The sequence below is a fragment of the Mustela putorius genome, unplaced genomic scaffold (assembly GCF_011764305.1).
Source record: "Mustela putorius furo isolate JIRA1106 unplaced genomic scaffold, ASM1176430v1.1 tig00000585_pilon_pilon_pilon, whole genome shotgun sequence".
Lineage (NCBI taxonomy): Eukaryota > Metazoa > Chordata > Mammalia > Carnivora > Mustelidae > Mustela > Mustela putorius.
The window spans coordinates 4,463,336-4,485,621 of NW_025421424.1; the positions used below are offsets into that span (position 1 = coordinate 4,463,336).

Here is a 22,286-nt window from a genome sequence, read left to right on the forward strand (position 1 = left end):
AAGGGCAATTTTTTCTACAAAGGGACAGATAATATATAACCTTTGTTGCCTGCTCCTGTTTTGTTGTTGATAATGATTGTTTAAGCCCTTCAAAAATGTATAAAAAATTTTTAACTGGTAGGCCATATAAATGCAGGCCAGAGACTAGCCTAGTTGGCCAGCTGCTGTTAACAAGAGAGGAGGTATGTGAGGCAAAAGTGGAAAAGATAAGAATTCCTAGGAATATGAACATTTAAGAAGCTAAGTGAAGAAGAATATGAAACCATTTCCCATCCCTTTTTTTTTTTTTTTTTAAGATTTTATTTATTTGTCAGAGGGAGAGAGGGAGAGAGAGCAAGCGCAGGCAGACAGAATGGCAGGCAGAGGCAGAGGGAGAAGCAGGCTCCCTGCTGAGCAAGGAGCCCGATGTGGGACTCGATCCCAGGACGCTGGGATCATGACCTGAACCGAAGGCAGTGGCTTAACCAACTGAGCCACCCAGGCGTCCCTCCCATCCCTTTTAAAGCAGACTGGTACTGTACTTGTTTTATCTAACCGAATGTGGTAAAAAGTAACATCGTGCCAGTTTCAAGCCTGATCCTCAAGAGGACTTATGCGCTTCACTTCTTTTTATGGGACCTTGTTACTGCCATGGAAATAAGCATGGTATATAGCCTGATAAATGGTGAGAGACCGAAAGTAGGGCTGAATTTTCCCAACTGGGGCCGTGCTAGATTAGCCAGTGTCCAGACAACCTGCCAGCTCACTTGGACACATGAGTTAAGTCCAGACAAGACCAGCAGAACCTCTCAGTCAACCCGTAGATTTTGAAGAAATAATACATTCTTTTAAGTCACTAAATTTTAGAGTGGTTTGTTATACAGAAATAACTAACTAACACACTGTTCTTTTTTGGATCAGTCTATAGGACAGTCGCTGGGCCACGTAAAAAGTTACTTTTAGTGGAGTGGGAGAAAGCAGAGCCCAGAAGGCAATGCATTAAAAGAAGTGAACAGGGGTGCCTGGGTGGCTCAGTCAGTTAAGCAGCTGCCTTTAGCTCAGTTAATTACGTGCATTGGGCTTCTTGCTCCATGGGGAGTCTGCTTCTCCCTCTCCCTCTGTCTGCTGCTCTGCCTGCTTGTATTGTCTTTATCTCTCTGTCAAATTTAGTAACTAAAATCTTTCTAAATAAATAAATAAATGGGGTGAACAGAAGGCAAATAAGAAAAAACAACAAATATAAACATTTCTTCAAAAGACTTTATCATGATAGGAAGAAGAAAGCTGGAGTGTCTGCTAGAAGGGGCTATGGCAATGAGGAACAGCAGAGTGAAATAGAAGGGTTTTTTGGCAATAAGAAAGGAACCTGAAGGTTTAACACATGGTATAATCACAATGGGAATACCAAAAAAGAAAAACTTCAGGAGTTCAAAGAGCAGAGAATACAAGACCCAGGTCAAAGAAAAAATACTGGACAGGATCTGAGACTGAAAAATAGAAATAAAGTCCAGTGACTCAGTAAATGAACTTACAGGTAGAAAGATCTCCTAAATAAGGATCTTCACTTTCACTCTTACTTAGGAAGTAAGGTCGTCTAGGTAGCAGTGAGGTGAAGGGGTATGGTGATCAACTTTTAAAAAACTACAAAAGAGGCAGTCTGTGAATAATAATAGTTTTTAAAAACTAGGAGCACAAAATGGGTCATACAAGAAGTAATAGTGAACAAAGAAATTAACACTTTGAACCACAAGGTTATGATGAGGTTAGGCAATGGAGCAATATAAGTATGCTAGAGTTCTCATCTTGCTCAAAGGAAGATCCAGTAATGATTAATTCTAAATGTCATTAGAAAAATATAAATAATCAGGGCATAAGTTAAAATTCAAGGGCAATTGTTAGAAAAGATGAAAATATATATATCAATTTTTAAACAAGTAGAGAAAGAATATGAAACAAAAGACATAAGGCAACAAGGGGAGGATATTTTAAGAATGCATAATAATAAATAGGGAAAAAAAACAAATAAAATAAAAGAAATAGACTTAGAAAAAGACTTGGGTTTTAAACCAGGATGAAGTAATAGTTTACCCTGTAACCTAAAAGAGCCAAAAAACAAAACAAAAACAAAAAAAACAAAAAGTCAAACAAAGAAAGAAAAACCTGAACAATATACATGAAATGATGGTTTTATGACACTGAGCATTAGGTAATAAAGGACAGTGATCTCTGAGATATGGAAAATAAACAAGGGGCGTTCTAGGACTACCCCCAGAAAGTTTCCAGGCAGAAGCACAGGGAGGAAAAAATAAGGCACAGCTCAGAAAGTCCAAGGCAGCTAGGATTCCCAGACAGGATACCAGAGAAAAGAGACCTGCACAGAAAGAGAAATCAGATATCCGTAAAGGATTTCCTTGAGTATCCAGTGGGGTACTGAGCAGCACACACGTGTGGGAATCTGCCTGAGACTGGGAAAAGAACCACATGAAAGGTCTGCAGGGGACACTGCCTAGGGCTCACAAAGACCCTACTGGTAATAATGCCTCTTCCCATGAACCAGACAAGAAAATTCATACTTCAAGGGCAATCAGAGTAGAATATGCAGAAGATAATTAGCCTTAGACTGAGCAATGTATCAGATGCCCCTAATAAATCATAAAATTAAGACAGGTAAAGGTCTAAGAGTTTCCAAGTTATTTAACTGTATCCCTGAAAAAAACTTCAAGATTTCTAGGAAAACAAAAATATCTGGCACTCAAACAAGATAAAACTGACAATGTCTGACATCTAGTCCAAGATTACCAGGCATGCGAAGAGGCAGGAAAGAAACAACTCACAATGACGAAAACAAGGAACCAGTCCAACCTGATCCAGAATTGACACAAATGGTAGAATCACCAGAGAAGAACATTATAAGTTACTGTAACTGTGTTACCTATGTTCAAACAGGTAAGCAGAGACAAGGAAGATATAAAAAGATCCAAACTGAACTTCAAAAGATGAAAACTACTGTATGAGATACAAACAAATACAGTGGAAGGGTTAACAGCAGATCGGACAATACATAAGAAAAGATTAGTAACTTTGAAGGCACTGCAACAGAAATTATTCAAGATGAAACAGAGAGGGGGGGAAAAAAACAAAGAAAAAAAAGTATCAGCGAACTAAGTGGTCTATTATATGGACAATTGGAATCTCTGGAGAGACATGACTGAAAAATTATTTGAAGAGATAAGGGTTTTAATTTTATTATTATTTTTGCAATAGTGTGATTTATATAAACTATTTTTGTTTTAATATTTCAACTGGATATATCTAATGTGAGGTATACATTAATTCTTCTCCACTAATATTAGCTTGCCTATAGTGCTGTGTAAGATAAAATACAAATATTCTAATTACAATGTATTAATACACTAATTTTGAGTTTTATAAGCAAATGTATGTTGCATGATAGAGAACACTTTTTTCCTTGCTTTCACTAAGTACCCAATAGGTTTCTTAATTTTAAAAATTTTATAATAATGTTATGGGATAGGAAATATTTCCATTCAATTTGTTATGGGATAAAAGCCACTTGATCAGTCACAGAGCTAAAAACTTCTTCAGTAACTGTATGGGTGCATTTCCAAGTTCAATTATTCCATTATTCCACTCTTCATTTATTTCAGTATTAAGTTTTACTTTACAAAAATATGGTATGCTGATGGAATCATATCAAATCCATGGATCTGTAATTTAAAATTATTACAAGCTTGTACATGACTGCAGAAATTCATTCCATGAATATTAAGAAAATATTTATGTACTAGACACTTATATACCTTGGAAATTTGAAAAATAAAATAGAAGACTACTTGGCTATTACTTTTTCCAGGAAAAAATCTCATCTGTTCAATAGAATCATCTGTTCAACAGAATCCGCAAATACAATTTCCAAATTTTCTGTATTTTATTAAGTTGAACAAGCAGGGGAAATTAAAATTTTAAACTATTATAAAATAAGCCTAGATTATCCATTACAGAAAAACCCCAGTCATTTAAAGTAATAAATATTCAAGTAATTTCATGGAAAGGGCCATTATGAAAAATAATTTTTTCATTAACACTCTAGTTGCAACTAATGTTAAGCTAAAATAGTAGAGTTTTATTTTAATTAGGTTAAACATTTGTCTACAGTTATGTTTGAATATAACATAAATATTCTTAGCGGGCCTGTTCTTTCATATGAATTAAACTCTAATTGGCTTCAGGTCAAATTTTCAAAAGAATCTGAATTAGTTGATGCTACACCTATGTGTATATATTCTTTGAAGGGATAAGGGCTTAAAAAAAAAATCTCCCAATTTGATAAATAACTATAAACCCACATAAAAATGAAAACATAAGATGCCAGAAACGTAGCCCTAAGGCAGTACTTAAGGGTAAATTAACAACATGAAACCTTTTTAGAAAAAAGAAAAAGGTTTCCTATCAATGACTTCAGCTTCTACCTTAGAAGCTAGAAAAAGGAAAGCAAATTAAACACAAACTAGGTAAAAGAAAGCAAATAATTAACATTAAGGCAAAAACCAATGAAACCAAATCTACAGATATTAAAAGGACAATAAGAGCATATTATGAACAACTTTATGCCAACAAATTAGAAAAACTATATGAAATGGACAAATACTCTCAAAGAAATTACCAATACTCTCAAGAAACAGATAATCTGAACAATCATCTGAAAAGAAATGGAAATTATACTTAAAAAACCTTCCCAAAAGAAAACTCCAGGCCCAGATGGTTATGTTGGCAAATTCTATCACACATTTAAGGAAGAAACAATTATCAATTCTGCACAAACTTTTATAAAAAAAAAAAAAAAAAAAAAAACGGAGAAGGAGGGAATACTTCACAACCCATTCTGAGGCCAGCACCGTAACAATACCAAAACAAGACAAAGACAAAAAAGAAAGCTACAGAGCAGTATATTTCTCATTTAACAAATCAATTACAGGGCACCTGGGTGGCTCAGTGGGTTAAAGCCTCTGCTTTCAGTTCAGGTCATCACATCGGGCTCTCTGCTCAGCAGGGAGCCTGCTTCCTCCTCTCTCTCTGCCTACTTGCGATCTCTGGCTGTCAAATACATAAATAAAATCTTAAAAAAAAAAAAAGTCTATTACAAGAACATACTGTAAGGCTAATACACATCATGAATAAGTATGACTTATTCCAGAAATGCAGAGCAGGTTTAACATTTAAAACTAGTGTAATTCACTACATTCAATAAACCAAAGAAGAAGAAAATAGACACACACACACAAATTTGACATCCATTCCTGATAAAAACTCTTAGCAAACCAGGAAAAATACATAAAGGGCATCTACAAGGAAATCAACAGCTTGGTAAGACTAAATGCTTTCTCCCAAAGATCAGAAACAAGACAAGGCTGTTCATTTTCATCAGTTTTCTTCAACACTGCACCATAGTTCCTAACAAGTGCAATGAGGTCAAAAAAGAAATGAATTAAATTTAAATAAATGGCATTCAGGCTGGAAATAAAGAAGGAAGCTATGTTTACTTAGATATAATGATTGACTATAAAGAAAATTCAATGGAATCTACCAAAAAAAAACTACTAGAACTATAAAGTATAGAAAGTTGCAGATACAAGCTTAATAAACTAAATCAATTTTATTTCTATATATTAGCAACAAAATATAACTGAAATTTAAAAAATCATTTTTAACAGCATCAACAATAAGAAATATCTACAGATAAATCTGATGAAACATGTGTGAGAAAATATTTTTGAGAGAAATCATAAATAATACCTAAATAAATGTAGACATAAATAGAACCTGTTCAAGGACTGGAAGATATCAACTGTCAAATAGTGTTAAGATGTCAAATTCCCCCAAATGATCTATATACTTCCCAACCAAAATACCTGCAGGCTTTTCTGTAGAAAATGACAGAGTGACTCTAAAATTAATACGGAAGTGCAAAGAACCTAGATAACCAAGACAGTGTTGAGAAAAATTTAGAGCTAACGCTACTTGGTTTCAAGCTACAATAACTGAAACAGCATGGTCCTGGCATAATAACAGATAAATAGATCATCAGATCAGAACAGAATTCAAAAACTTGTATCTATATGTACAACTGATTTCTGACAAAGGTGCAAAGACAATGCAGTGGAGAAAAGACAATCTTTTCAACAATTATTCTGGGTGCTGGAATAATCGATACCCAGGGAGGAAGGGAGGCAAGAAGTGAAGGAGAGAGGGAAGAACTGTGATACCTCTATAAAAATCAACTCCGAGAAGATCACACACCGAAATATAAAACCTAAATCTCTGGGTGCCTGGGTGGCTTAGTGGGTTAAGCCTCTGCCTTTGCTCAGGTCCAGGGTCCTGGGATCAAGCCCCGCATCAGGCTCTCTGCTCAGCAGGAAACCTGCTTCCCCTTCTCTCTCTGCCTCACTGCGTACTTGTGATCTCTCCTTCTCTGTCAAATAAATAAATAAATGATCTTAAAACAAAACAAAAGAAAACACACCTGAATCTCTAAAACTTTTAGAAGAAAACATAGGAAGAAATCTTTGTGACTCTGGCTTGGGCAAAGCTTTTTTAGATAAGATATGAAGGAATAATTCAGAAAAGAAGAGACTAATAAAACAGACTTCATAGTTGGAAATCTTTTGCTAACATTCCTAAGGAGAGTGAACTAACATCTTAAATAATCTTTCTGAAAATACTATACTCTTTCAGTTTGATACCTATCAAGTGTGTACCAACGTAAGTGAAGAAAGAGAATCACAGATGTCGTCTAGATTTCTGGCTGGACAAATGGGGGACCAATGAATGGTGCTCTTCACGGAAACTGGTAATCCCAAAGGAGGAAATGGTTTAAAGTAGGAGTCTGAATTGGGGGCATGTCGAACTGGAGGTGCCAGATGGTTATTTAAATGGATATGACAAACAAGCAATCAGACATGTGGAAATCCAGCGACTGGGGGTATACACTTCGTAATTAACAATATATAAAATGGATTTGAGCCATGAGCATTTTCATGGAATGATTAAAGAATACAAATGGTACTTTGGAACATGACATTTATAGAAGAAAGAGTCATTAAAATAACACACAGGTTATTTTCTATTCTGCTCTGGCCTCACACATATTTCTGGGCATGGTACAGACCTGCAGAAAGGGATGAACAAATGAACAGGAATGAAAACAAAATAACGAAGACATAACAGAATTTAAAGAGGTGAGGTAACAGGTTAAGTATCCAGGAAAGTCAAAAGTCTTCGTCATCATGGCTTAGGGGAAATGTTGTTTAGGTCTGTGAATTATTGCCAGGGTTTATAGATTTAGTTGTAAGTTACCTGAGTACTAAGACAATAAAGTTCTCTTTCCAGCTCTTCTAGACTATTGCTCTAGTAGAAGATTATATGCTTAATAAATAAGCAGCAGAGGCCCAAGATCCCTGGTAACTATGGAATTTATCACCCAGTAGTCTGACTTCCTTACTTGAACCACTGAATCATGCCTGCCCCAGTGTCAAATCTGATGAACCATGTCACTCCAAGATCCTTCAGAGATGCAGAAATGGATAACACATTATAAAGCACTACTAAACAGCAATGATTCATATGACCTGTCTCAGCATGTTATGAAGTTAATGGCTAGTTTCTAACAAAAGCTATTTCTTGAAGCATTCTTATAGGAAATTCTAGAATAAAAGCTACTATTTGTATCATGTCATGGTTTATGAAACATTTTCAAATATAGTATGTCATAAAATTGATCTACATGATCATCCTCTTAAATAGGTCAATGAAAACACATAAAGAAACAAAGGCACGGAGAAGTTAAATAACTCACCTATGTTATTATGTTAAATTATTAAGCAGGAAATCCAGGGTTAGTCTTTTAACTCCAAATATTATACCCATCCTCGTTTTTTCTAAAATCTTTTAATTTAGTGGTATAAAACATAATGAATCAGTAATGACCAATTTCCTATGTTTTCTTCACTTTAGTCATTAAATAGCACAGGCTAAGAACTGTGCTTAGAAAACTAATGAAAAAACAAAGGAAAAAAGAGAGAAAATATTAATAATGTGCCTTTAAATCTAGGTTCTTTTCTATATTCTTTTATATCTGTTGCCAAGTACTTTTCCTGAAGGTAATTACCAATAATTATTCTCTGTGATCGCTATGTGCATGTCACAGACATTACCATTATTCTAATTACAATACAGTTAGCCAAAGCTGGATTGTTAAATTTCAGTTTTTGTATTCACTGTTTGTTTTGCAGACTATTTATAGATATGACAGATGTATAGCGCTCAATGATAATAATGGATCTGATATACTTTTCAGAAGCTGATATAAAATATACAAAAACATTAAAAGAAACAAATTGGACAATTTAGTCAAGACTACAGCTGCTAAAAGAGTATCAGGATGGCTTCCCTAGGATTTTAAAGTCCCTTGCCAAGATAACCAGTGAAGAACTCTTTCTGTAACATTCTCAAAATTAACAACTGCTGCTCTTTCTGTAACATTCTCAAAATTAACAACTGCTAAGAGCGAATATATTCTGAAAAAATAGTTTAAATTTATTGTGATAAGAAAAACAAGGAAGAAGGTACTATTTTTTGTAATTTTTTAATTGTGCTAAAATATATGTAATATTAAAGTTGCCACTTTAATCATTTTTCAATGTACCATTCAATGGCATTAATTGCATTCACAGGGTTGTACAACTGTTACTATTTCTAAAACTTTTTCATCATCCCTAGACTATGGAGTAGTAGTAAGTCTCCATTCCCCTTTCACTTAAGTCTCAACCTCTAAACCACTCTGTGTCTGGACTACTTCAGATTGGGTAAAGTGGAATCATACAGTATTTGTCCTTTTTTGTGACTGGCTTTTCTCATTTATCATGATGGTTTCAGGGTTCATCTGTGTTGTAGCATGTGTCAGAAACTTCATTCCTTTCACAGCAAAGTAATACATTTTGTTCACCCATTCATCGTCGGACACTTTGGTTGTTTCTACCTTTAGGCTACTACGAATAACGTTGTGTGAACATTAGCACACAAGTATCTGCCTGAGTACGTACCTTTTCAAATCTTTGGGGTACATACTCAGGAGTTAAATATCGGACTATATGAAATTCTACATTTAAATTTTTGGGGAACTACCAAATGGTTTTTTTATAGTGGTGCACTGTTTTATATTCCCAACAGCAATGTACAAGGGTTCCAGAAAATGATGTCTTTTGATTACAGCTGTCCTAGTAGGTGTGAAATGGAATCTCAATGGGCTTTTGACTTGGATTTCCCTCGTGACTAATGATGATGAGCTTCTTTTTCACGTGTTTTATTTTCCATTTGCATATCTTCTTTGGAGAAATATCCATTCAAGGTCTTTGCCCATTTTTTAACCATCTTTTTGTTGTTGAGTTGTAGAAGTTCTTTGTAAATTCCGGATATTAAACCCTTATCACACATGTGATCTGCAAATATTTTCTCTCATTCTGTGGCTTGTCTTCCTCTGTCATGATAGTCCTTTGACACACAAGTTTTTCATTTTAATAAAATCTAATTCATCTATTTTTTTTTTTTCGTTTCCTCTGCTTCTGAAGAAACCATTGCCAAACACAAGGTCATGAAGATTCTTCCCTCTCTTCTCCTAAGGGTTTTTAAATTTTTGTTCTTAGATTTAGAGGGTTTGATGCATTTGAAGTTAAGCTTTATATATGATATAAGGGCCCAATTTCATTCTTTCTCATGTAGCTATCCAGTTTTCATAATGTTTATTTAATGAGAAAAAGTTACATTGTTAATAATTAAGATCTATCAATGCTCTATGTTCATTTCAAAAGCTAGCAATTCACAAACACTGACTAATTTTTTTAGGTATTCTAAGATTTTGATATGGGAGATAACATCTTCTTTTTATTTAAAAACACTTGGGCACAGGGAAGGAAACCATCAACAAAATGAAAAGGTAACTTACTGAATGGAAGAAAATATTTCCAAGTGATATACTTGATGAGGGTTTCATATGTAAAACACATAAAAGAACTGATACAACTCAGTAAAAAAAAAAGTTTAAAAAAAAAATAACACAATTAAAAAATATACAAAGGACCTGTACAGACATTTTTCCAGAGAAGACATATGGCCAACAGACACATGAAAAGATGCTCAATATCACTAATCAGCAAGGAAATACAAATCAAAACCATAATGAAATTTAATGAAAATCAAAACCATAATCTTACAACTGTCAGAATGACTAGTCTCAAAAAGATAATAAATAACAAGTGTGGGCAAGGATGTGGAGAAAACAGAGCCATTGTGCATTACTGGTGGGAAAATAAATTGGTACAACACTATAGAAAACAGTATGGAGATTTCTCAAAAAATGCAATCCTATCCAAAGAAAACAAAAACACTAATTCAAAAAATGTATGTACCCCTATGTTCACTGCAGCATTATTTACAATCACCAAGATACGGAAGCAACCTAAGTGTCTATCGAGAGATGAATAAAGAAGATGAGGTGCACATAGAAACAATGGACTATTACTCGGCCATAAAAAATAAAATTTTGTCATTTGCAACCCAGAGGATATTATGCTAAGTCAAGTAAGTCAGAGAAAGACAAATGCTATATAATTCCACTCATATGTGGAATTTAAATATCAAAACAAACTAAACAAATAAAAAGTGACTCATAAATACAGAGAACAAACTAGTGGTTGCCAGAAGGGAAGGAGTTGGGGGAATGGGAGAAATTGGTGAAGGGAAAAATCAAGTGGTACAAACAGCCAATTATATAACAAACAAGTCATGGGGATGTGATGCACAGCAAGGGAATATAGTCAATAATATTGTAATAAGTGACAGATGGTAACCAGACCTACCCAAGGTGATATAAAATATAGAAAAAATCACTATGTTATATACCTGAAGCTAATATAATATTGAATGTCAATTACAAGTCAATTTTAAAAAAAGGATTAATAGTGAAAAAAACAAAACCCACAGAAACGACCCCGAAGTCATCAACTGAAGCATGGATAAACAATAGCGGTAGATTCAAAAAATGGAATATTATTCAGGCATAAAATATATCCAAATACTAATACATACTAGAATATGGAAGAAGCTTTAAAACATTTTTCTAAATGAAAGAAACCAATCACAAAGACCATGTAATATGTGATTTTATGAAAAGTTCAGAACAAGCAAATCTATAGAGATGCAGTACAGATTAGTGGTTGTTTAAGGCTGCAGGGGGTGGGAGAACCAGCAAATAGGTAGGTGATAGCTAAATGGCACAGTATTTCTTTGGGGGGTGGTAAATGAAAATCTTCTAAAATTGGTGTTGGTGACTGTTACAAAACACTGTGGATAGACTAAAAACCATTCAATTGCATACTCTGGATCAAATATGGTATAGGGGTTATATCTCAATAAAACTGCTTTAAAAGAATGTTTTTATTCTTACATCAAAAGCGATAGATGTTCATTATCAAATTTAGATTAATAAAGGAAAACAAATAGAAAATAAAAACAAACATTAAGGAAAAAACACAACATATATTTATTTATGTCAAGTATTCTGTAACATCATTTTTTTTTAAAGATTTTATTTATTTGACAGAGAGAGAGATCACAAGTAGGCAGAGAGGCAGGCAGAGAGAGAGGAGAAAGCAGGCTCCCTGCTGAGCAGAGAGCCCGATGCAGGACTCAATCCCAGGACCCTGAGATCATGACCTGAGCCAAAGGCAGAGAGGCTTAACCCACTGAGCCATCCAGGTGCCCTGTAACATAATTTTTAATGGCTGCACAGTATACTGCCACTGAAGGTGCAATAATTTATTTAACCAAATCTCTTTCATAGGTACAGTGTCCAGGCAGTAGGCACTAGGCACAAGCAGTTATTAATTAAAAGTAAATAAAATTTAACATGGAGTTCTACAACTGCACCAACAACATTTCCAATGCTCAACACCATATGTGGTTAGTGACGCTTGTACTGACAGCACAGATACAGAACATTTTCCTCATCACAGAAAGTTCTATTGGACAGGCTGTTTTAGAATGTTTCCAAAGTATTCCTGTTATAAAAAACTTCAAAGGTACAGTACATAAACTTTTTATACATACAGCTGTGCAAATCCCTTTGGAGTAAATACCTAGAAATGAGTCACAGGTTCAAATGGCATACAAATTTTCACCCCCTTTGAAGCTCCAGATACAGGGATGTGTCCAATCCCTTACTAATTTAATAGATAAAGAGTAGGATCTTCTGTTTAAAAGCTGCATTGAGAATCATTATGTTTTAAACCTGAAACTAATACAGTTGATCTTTGAACAACATGGGTTTGAACTGAATCGTCCCCTCACACGCAGATTTTTTTCAACAAGGTCTAATACTATAAATGTATTTTCTATTTTTTTTTAAGATTTTGTTTATTTATTTATTTATTTGACAGACAGAGATCACAAGTAGGCAGAGAGGCAGGCAGAGAGAGAGGAGGAAGCAGGCTCCCTGCTGAGCAGAGAGCCCGATGCAGGACTCAATCCCAGGACCCTGAGATCATGACCTGGGCCGAAGGCAGAGGCTTCAACCCACTGAGCCACCCAGGTGCCCCACCTCATGATTTTCTTAATATATTGTCTAGTTACTTTTTTTGTATAAGAATAACACAAAATATGTGTTAATCAACTGCTTATGTTATGAGTAAGGTTTTCAGTCAACAGTAGGCTCTTTGGAGTTAAGTTTTTGGGTGGGGAGTCAAAAGTTATATGCAGATTTTCTACTGTGCAGGTGGTCAGGGCCCCAACCCCCCCACATTGTTCAAAGGTCAACTATATTATACTGTTGTGCTGTATGTCAACTACACCGCTATAAAATAAATCAAATAAAAGCTGCACTGATTTTATTAGGGTGGTGGTGAAGTGGGACAAGAGAGGGACAAGATCTCTGGTAACCAGTCTATGGAGACGGTACCAAAAGGATACCAAAGATGGCAGTGTTTGCACATGCTACTACAGTGGCATAGCACCGGTTTGTACAGAAAGTGGGTGGTACCACATTACACTGCCTCCATGTACTGTTTATTTTCAGTAATACCACTTTCAGGGTTAAAAATGAACATATGCTTTCTTACATTTATGTCTGATTTTTTCCATGAACCAACTTTTCTCAGTGTATTGCTCTACTGAGATGATAATCTTTTTTCTTATGATCTTATAAGAGTTCTTGAAAGAGGATATGAAAACTCTGTTTTCCAAATACACTCAAATGTATTTCCTTAGCTAGTTATTTGCCTTTGTTATGAAATTTAAGAGGTAAATGTTTATATAAAACAGATAATCTTTTTCTTATGGAGAGGGCTTTCCTTTTTAAGTATTTTAAGTATTTTCGTACCTTTTTTTACAGTTAAACTTTTAAATTTTTTTTTTTTTAAGTTTTACCTCATAGTATATTCACTGGCATATGACATAAAGACCAAATATAACTTTTTCCTGTTAGAATATTCCCAAATCTTAATAAAATTTTAGGGGGTGAAGTATACAATAAAATTCACCCAAACTACTAAGCAGACATCCAAACTAGTCATCCTTATCTGGAATAAGAAAAGTATATTTTTATATTTTAGAAATGCTGCCCTCGGGCTTTGGCTTTTTTCCAAGTATCATTTTCACCCAGTCTAGGCACAGCTCTTATATTTTCCTCAAAATAAAGAGAAAAAAATAGACTGTAAGTAAAGAATTTCAAAAAAATATTTAAGAGGAGCCAAAGATTGAGATCTGTTCCCAGGTCCATGAAAGACATGACTGTATTGACCAAACTGCTTTCCTTCACAAAATAAAGGACAACTTCCTTGAGAGAAGCCCCTAATTCCATGACAAATGTTTTTCTTCTCTTAGTAGCAAACATCAGCAGAATTTCTCACTGACAGATTAACGGACTGTTATTTTTACCACTTTTTTACTATTTCATTATGTTTTTATTAGTCTCAAAAATAACTAAAACATGTTACACCTTCTAGTATTTCTTCCAGTTCTCCTGTCTTTTAAGAGAGAATAGTACTCATAAACCCCTATTTTATTTCAACTCTTTACATTCCATATTTCTTAATAAATATGTTATTGTTTAAAAATCTATTCCTTTAAAGATCAATTCTAAAGCTCTAATAAGATCACCCTCTCCCCAAACAAAACACTTGCTCCTCACAGAGGAAAGTCGCTTCTGTCCATCTCACATCACAACTGGCGCATGCCTCTACCACAACATTTACCACATCTTATTCCAACTACATTTAACTGTGTCTGCTTACCCTTCTAGCCTGTGAGCTCCCTGAAATCCCACCAAGATCTATATGGTCTTTCCCGATCTCCACTTTCATCCAAAAACTTAGCACAGAGCCTGATAAATAAAAGACCCTGATATCCTCTGTTAAAATGACGGAACAAAGCTTGCCAAGAGCAACTGCCCTCCCTTTTAATCATTCAAGATTCTCATTTGTTCTTCAGATTCCTTTAATAATACTTACCCCAAGCATGCTCTTATTTACATGAAGATATGCTTTATAAATAGGGGCAACCCTCCGCAAAGACTGCACTATATTTTAACAAAGTACTTATACATACATGAAATAAAATACCACTTGTGACACAGGTTATTCCTGTTTGCATTTACAGGTAGAAAAACTGAAGCTACAGAAGGATGAGAAATTTGTCAAAGGTAACAGCACTAGCAGACCACAGGGTTTGATGCGGAGGGATTCTAGCCCTTTGTATAGTATACTTTTCACCACATCAAGCAAGTTTTCAGATGAATAATCTTTTAACATAGCATCAGCTGTACAAGAAATACTTACATTGACCCCAGCGACCTGTTCTTGGGTTCAAATAATTTGGATAAAGACCATTTGGACGATCCATCTTCTGAAGTAGTTTCCGAATGTGCATTACCTTAACACAAATAAAGAATACAATTAATAAAATAAATGTCATCAAGGCTTTATATTAACCTAAGCTTTGTGCGTTTTCCTCACTCAGAACCTACACCATCTCCCCCTTGCTTTTTTCTGTGTGTGGTCAGGAAAGGCTTCTACTTTACAGCTGATTCATTATTTTTACAAGATTAAAAATAACCATTAATTAAAGATCAAGCAACAATTAAAAACATGAAGAAAAAAGCATGGGAAAAACCAACTTAAATGCCAACATTTTACCATCCAGAAATAGTCATCAGAAACATCAGTGATAAACGTCATTCCAGACATATTCACTACGTACTTATCTAAATATAAGAACAGAAATAATTTCATAGAAATGGAAACATAAAATGACTAATTTCAACTAAATTGTTGAACTCTAAATATTGATTCCACAAAAGCTATCTCTGAATTCCTAAAATCCCCAAAATTCTGATCCCTAAAAGATCTCCCTAATACTAGAAAGGGGAAAAAAAATCATGAAATATACTAAAAAGATGGAAACTTTTCCAAGGACTTTATCTTCATTCATCTATAGATTGGATGGATTTTGTCAGTGCTTACAAAAAAAGGCACAAATGTATTCTATTCCTGGTATTCTTATTTGAGAATGTTCTCTTTAAATCTGAAAGATAACCCACTAGGTATCCATGTCTTGGGGAAATAATCTACTTCACTATTTTGGGGGCTGGAACACAGCACGCATCCTTTGACGGACAATGTCCCAGTCATTTCTCCTTTGGCTGGACTTTGAAATGAGGCGGTTTTAGGAACGGGCTCAGGGATGCTGTGTCCCCCCTGTTCTTTCAAGGCTGAGACCAGCTCTATGTACAGCAGTCTCAATCTGAGTAATTCCATGAACCAAGGTTAGTCAGTTTGAACTGACGCTGCTAAGAAAAACGAAAAATTGCACTGTTTTGTCTTCTAAAAATTATCCACATGTTGTATCCTCCGTACCTCTTCCACATCTATCATTTCTTCTCAGAATCTTTCTATCCATCTCTTTCCTAATGTCTATACCTCTACTAGCTTGTCTTGATTTGGTCTTCTAAGTCCATCGCTGTATTTTCAACACCTCCTTTGTATTGCTTCCAATTTGGCCCTCATTTTTGGTGATAACTTTTTCTTGTAATTTGTTACTGATAGCACATCTTACTGTCTCTGAGCACTTGTATTTCTGCTCATATACTTGACTTACAGAGAGGGGGGCTCTATTATCTTCCCCCTCATGGTGATGTTTGGTCAGGATTTAACTGAGAGGTATTTTTTTTGTTATTACTTACATATCATGTTCCTTCCCTCTTTTTTTCTAATAATATCTTGTATAAATTGTACGCTTGTTCTTTTTTGATGAATTACTCACTACTATTTTCCCTGAACCAGCTAGTCACACAAGAGTTTTGACATAAAAGCCCAAGGTGAGTCAAGATGCCTTGTGTCTCCCCAGATAACTGACACTAGCCATGCAGCACTGCTCATAAAAGAATGTCTGTCACTTATTCTCTTCCCTCACCAAAATTTCCTCAGAATTCTTTTATCCCAGCTTCTCAACATACCACATGTTTAGTGAGGTCCAAAAAAGCACCATCATCAGCCCACGACCCTACTCGCAGTGTTGCTCATGAGGACTATGATTTTGTACCTCAAGACATATCACTGATTTCAGAGAACTATACTCTCTTTTTATTTTTGAAATCTATGGCCACAAATAACCTCTCTTATTTCCCAAACCTCACTATTGATGGGTTATGCCATTGATGGCTTGCTGGCTTGTGCCAACCCTTCTTGCTATTTTGTGATGTGACAGACCAAGTATCCCTTAATTTTGTTAAAAATAGAGTCTGCAGTTCTGTTTCTCCTTCCATCACTTTCAGGGGATTCCTATGTGTCAGGTCCTTCACTTGAGAAATACTGTGCTAGATCATCTTCACTTTGCAAATGTATCGCCCTTTCAAACTCTTTATGCTCTTCTTTGTCTCCACCATGACTGTCTCTTGCTTTTATTCCATGTCAGTAAATTGGTTCTCAATCACGTATAGTCACTTTTGCTGTTTTCCATTTATGTATTCATTACAGAAACACAACGTTTAAGGTCTCAGTTTCTTTCTTCAGTTCCGCAATATGTTTGTATCATTTTATGATTTATTTTGAGCTCTAATTTTACTGAGTTCAACTGCTATTATTATATAAATTACTCATGGTGACTTTATATAATTTGAAATGGGATTCTTTTACATGCTATTTACCACCATGCTTTTGTTACCTCCAAGTTGCAGTACTGTTTGTGTCCTTTTCATCCTGCTCACAATGAACAGGGTAGGTTCTGACCGAGACTTTGATTTGATATGGCACAGCTGTACTGAACTGTCCCTGAATTCCTTCCTACGTTTATCTGGGGAGAGAGAGGTATTCCATCCCCGCTGGACACAATTTGAGATCTGGAGTACTAGTGTTCAAGAAGGATAGAGGTAAGAAGCCCCCCCGCCACGCTGACCCGAGCTGTGAACAGTCGTGTACTCAACAAACCCCGGCACTGATCTCTGTGAGATTAATGGGGAGTACCAAGAATTTGTTGACTTGCTTTCTGGGCCCAGTAAGGATTCAGTGAGAAACTGACTTAAGTACCATACCAGAAATTTTTTACTTTCTTTTTTTTTTTCGTAGGGGGGCTGTCACATACTAGTGACATGAGACTACAGCCTTTCCTCCTTTCAGTGCTGTTGATAAATTTTTGCTAGTTTTTATTTACTGTTTTATTGTTACTGTTCATCTCATCAGGGAAGGAAAAACTCTGTGGTCAGGCTCCACTGCTGTCTTTACCTGAAAATTCTTCTCAACAGAAGAAATAGTTCATACATAGAAAGGACTACATATAGATTCTACTCACATCCCACTTTAAGAAATACAACACTACAAATACCTTTGCTGCTCTGCTTATACATTCACACATCACTGTCTTTGTCTTGGCTATGTTCACAGTCCTCAATTTTATGTCCACCATTGTCTTAACTCTACTGAAGTCACTTCTGAATTCCTAAACAAAGCATATTATTCAGTTCTGCTTGTGTTGAATTTTTTTTTTAAGTTGTATCCTATTTTTTTTTCTTTAAGAAGGAGAGAGAGATGTGCAGGGGAGGGCTAGAGAGAGAGACGGAGAGAGAACCTTAAGCAGACTCCCATGTCCAGGGCACAGCCCAATTCAGGGCTCAATCTCCTGAGATCATGATGTGGGCTGAAATCAAGAGTGGGACGCTCAACAGACTGAGTCACCCAGGCACCCAGTATATTATTTTAACTGATAAATGTAACTACGATTCCTTTATTTAACTGCTGTATTGAATTTTATTATATAAAATGCTAATACAAACAATGCTTCTATGTATATAATATAAATGCACACATCAAAGAGTAGAACTGCTGGGCCATAGGGTATATGTATTTTAAACTGTACTACATTTGTCTTTTAAATATAGGCCTTTAATGCTCTTAGAATTGTTAGAATCCACAATGCTACCCTTATCATAATGGTTGCACATACAATCTACTTACGGAATGTCTATTCCATTCATCAGTCTGTCTGTCTTATGCAACAATAATTCACTGTGAGTGTTGGAAACTGGGTAATACAAACCCACTCCACATGTTTTTCTTCAGGAGTGCCTTGAAATTTTTCTCTTCTTTATAAATTCTTGTCAAGTTTCATTTTTATAAAAGAAGCCACTGGAGTTTTGACTGCCATTGAATTGATACCATAGATCTATCTGGATAAAACTAAAATTTTTATGATATTCCTTAGCTCTACATGAACATAACATACCTCTCTGCTTACTTAGGTCCTCTTTAGTGTCATTTAATTGTTTTGAACTTCATTCATCCTTTGTTAAGTTTATTTGTAGGAAACATAAACTCTTGTTTCAACCAGATGTTTTTGTAAAGTGATACTTTCTTGCTGGTTGTAGCTGGTGCAGAGAAATGCTGTTGATGTTTCATATCTACATTGGTCTTTTATTCAGAACTACATATATGTTCTTATTTCTAATAATTTAATACAGATTATCTTAATATTTTATATAAATAATCATGTAATCTATGCATAATTACTCTTTCCTTTCTTCCTTTTCAATCCAATTCAATTCTTTAACTTCTTGCTCATTTTGTTTTTCTTGTCTTACCATGCAGGCTAGGAACACTGCAGCACAATGCTGAACAGAATGGAATTTTTGAAAACCCATTAATGATTCTCAGACAACAGTAAATATTTTAAATAGAAAGGACATTTCTTTAGATAATTTAAAAAGAAAAAAAAACGGGGAACCAAAGTCCTGATAAAGACATTTCTAGAAAGGTAAAATTTTCTGAGCATTAATCAAGTCTGTTGGCAAATCTTAAAGAACTCTTTTATAACAAACACAGAAAAGAAGGCAAGAAGACCAACCTTTTTGTAGTAAACTGGGTCCCCCGTCAAGTAGCTGAGGTGGACAAACTCCATGTGCAGTGTACCAAATTCAGCAAGAATGCTGCTCCCCGCAGATGCCCAGCCCCAGTTTCGCCCTACTCCACTGAATGAAAGCCAAGGTAAAAGGAGACAGAATAGGAAAAAGACCAAACATTTTTTTAATGAATACATAAACTTTCATTCTCTTAATTATACTTAACACAACAGCTTATTTGTAGCTAATGGCTTATTTTATCACTTAAAAATTTTTTGAATAGGTAATGTTTTAAATATCAAAACAAAATAGAAAATTACATACAGTAAATAAATTTTACCCCAGAAATCTCATCTCTCCTCATCCCACCAGGCCCCACAGATAATCACTTTCATTAGTTTCTTATGTATTACTACAGGAATTTTATGCACACATAAGCAATCCAAGTATTTTTTTCCTTTATTAAACAGAATACAGCAAAGTACACATACAGCTCGTTATCCTGCCTTTTACTCTTAAGATGCACTGCAGTAGACTTTCCGTATCAGTTCATAAATGATTTTCTTTTTTACAGTTGTACAGAATTCCATGATATTAATAATTTTCAACTGGAATGCCCCACCCCAGGGGTATATGAAAATGTGTGTGTGAGAGCATTCCAAGTTGTATCAAACCTTGAAGGTGCAATTAGTATTTATTGTGCTAGGGCCAAAGATGTAACATGTCCAACAATGATCAGCACAGTGTCACACAATAAGAACTGTCCTGCCCCACGTGCTGATAGGACCTGTGTAAAAATTTAAGTAAATTATGAACCAACATAATTATCAATCCTCTGTTGGTGGTCCTTTCGCATTTTCCTAATATTCTGCTATTAATAACAACTTCCATAGTGAATTATTTTATGTACATTTCTTTTGTGTAGATATATCTCTAGGGTATTTTCCTGCCTTTTTCAGCCTGCCTCATAATTTATTGGAAGCTATACAATATAAGTGAAAAAGCATAGACCCTTTGAGCATTACATCCTTTCTAAAGGTTAAGTTTCTTCTGAAACACAGGGTGAGTAGAGGCAGACTACTCAGGTGTCAGGCTTTGCTACGGGTAGCTTACTTCCATTTTACCTGCTACTTTTAGGGAGTTCCCTCTGGGATCTCAGCTGGAAGCCTGAGGTGTTCCCAAGGGCCCTTCACCTTTGCAGCCTTAAACACTAACTTCTGCCTCCCCCGTACCATGTGGCTGTTAATTTTTTTTTTTCCTTGACTCTTGCCCTATGCAGGTAAAACTGTAGAAACAGTAAACAACTTGAGGGAAATATACATAATATACATAAACCACCGGGCTTTTCTCCTCTGCAATTTCCTCCTGCCTTGAGATTTTTGTCCCTCATGCCTCAGCCATTCTGGCAACTCTAAGATCTGACCATAGTGCCTTCTGACCCAAATAACCACCACTTCAGCCTTGGCCTTTATGCCTGCATCAGGATTTGGAACATGCTCTCAGGGAAAAGGCCAATGTTTATATGGACACAATGTTCTCCTAGGAAGTCCCATCTGAGTTAGTTGCTCTCCAAGACCACTGAACCATTTTATCTAGGTTCTATGATTGGTTTTGGTGGGAGGATTGATCTGATACAAGGTATTCCATGGTTGGAACTGGAAGTCTAGATTAATTTTTCAAGTAGCATTGTTCATGGGTTATTCCTATGAGAGCTCTAAACCATTCTTCAGGGTCTTTTCTACTTTTAGGAGGAAGTAAAAATAGAAATCTTTCTCTTATTTTATATCCACTTGTATACTGCCAATTCAACACACCATTATTATTTATTTGTCCTGAGAAAACATTAAAATAGATGTTAAGACACTACTACCTTGCTTAAAGTTCTTTAATTGGTTGGTGCTAATTTTACACTGTCTTTGAAAATATGATAGGAAGACAAATACCACACACAGATTCTTTTGTAGCTAGAAGTCAGAATCAAGGAAGAAATATGGATACAGTAACTATACAGTCATTCATTTCCAAATATTAAGAGCCCAGGGGCATCTGGGTGGCTTAGTGGGTTAAGCCTCTGCCTTCGGCTCGGGTCATGGTCTTGGGGTCCTGGGATTGAGGCCCGCATCAGGCTCTCTGCTCGGCAGGGAGCCTGCTTCCCCCTCTCCCTCTGCCTGCCTCTCTGCCTACTTGTCATCTCTCTCTCTCTCTCTGTCTGTCTGTCTCTCTCTCTCTGTCAAATAAATAAATAAAAATTAAAAATCAAGAGCCTATCTTGCTCTGGGAGATACAGTAGTGAACCTGACCTAGAACATTCCTACTCCTAAACTAAATAAAACCATTTGAAATAGTGATAATTGTTATGAAGAAAATTTACCAGAGAAATAGAACATTAAGCACTAGTGACAGAAGTTAAAAGAAAGGCTCTTTATGTATAACAGAGAAATTGTTTCTGAAATGACACAATTTGCGCTGAAATCTACATTAAGAGAAGGAGCCAGTGATGAATAGCTCTGGAAGAAGAGCATTTCCAGTAGAGGAAACAACAAATGCAGTACTGTTTCCAGTAGAGGAAACAACAAATGACCCTGAGGAAAAGGAAGGTGGCCGGTGTGGCTACAGAGCAGGAAGGGGAAGTGAATGATAGAGGATGAGGTTAGAGAGCTAGGTATAATCAAAACTACACAAGAATTCTGTAAGGCCATGCTAAATTTAAACCATTTTTATTCTAAGTGTGATGGAAAGTCACGGGGGATTTTAAGAAATGTAACATCATATTTAAGGAAGAAAGCATACTATTTAGAAAGATTACCCAGGCATCGGCATGATAAATGGATTACAGAGTGGTCAAGTATAAACA

At 35.6% G+C, this 22,286-nt stretch overlaps 1 protein-coding gene across 1 annotated transcript in view; it reads right to left on the reverse strand.

Annotated features, from left to right (window-relative positions):
- Nucleotides 1-22,286, reverse strand: part of MAN1A2 (mannosidase alpha class 1A member 2) — a 190,487-nt gene that overhangs the window by 48,831 nt on the left and 119,370 nt on the right. The window contains exons 7-8 of the mRNA XM_004771062.3: nucleotides 19,438-19,561; nucleotides 14,883-14,976 (exon numbers count right to left, since the gene is read on the reverse strand). Coding sequence (XP_004771119.1) covers nucleotides 14,883-14,976; nucleotides 19,438-19,561 — 218 coding nt within the window. The remainder of the gene's footprint in view (nucleotides 1-14,882; nucleotides 14,977-19,437; nucleotides 19,562-22,286) is intronic.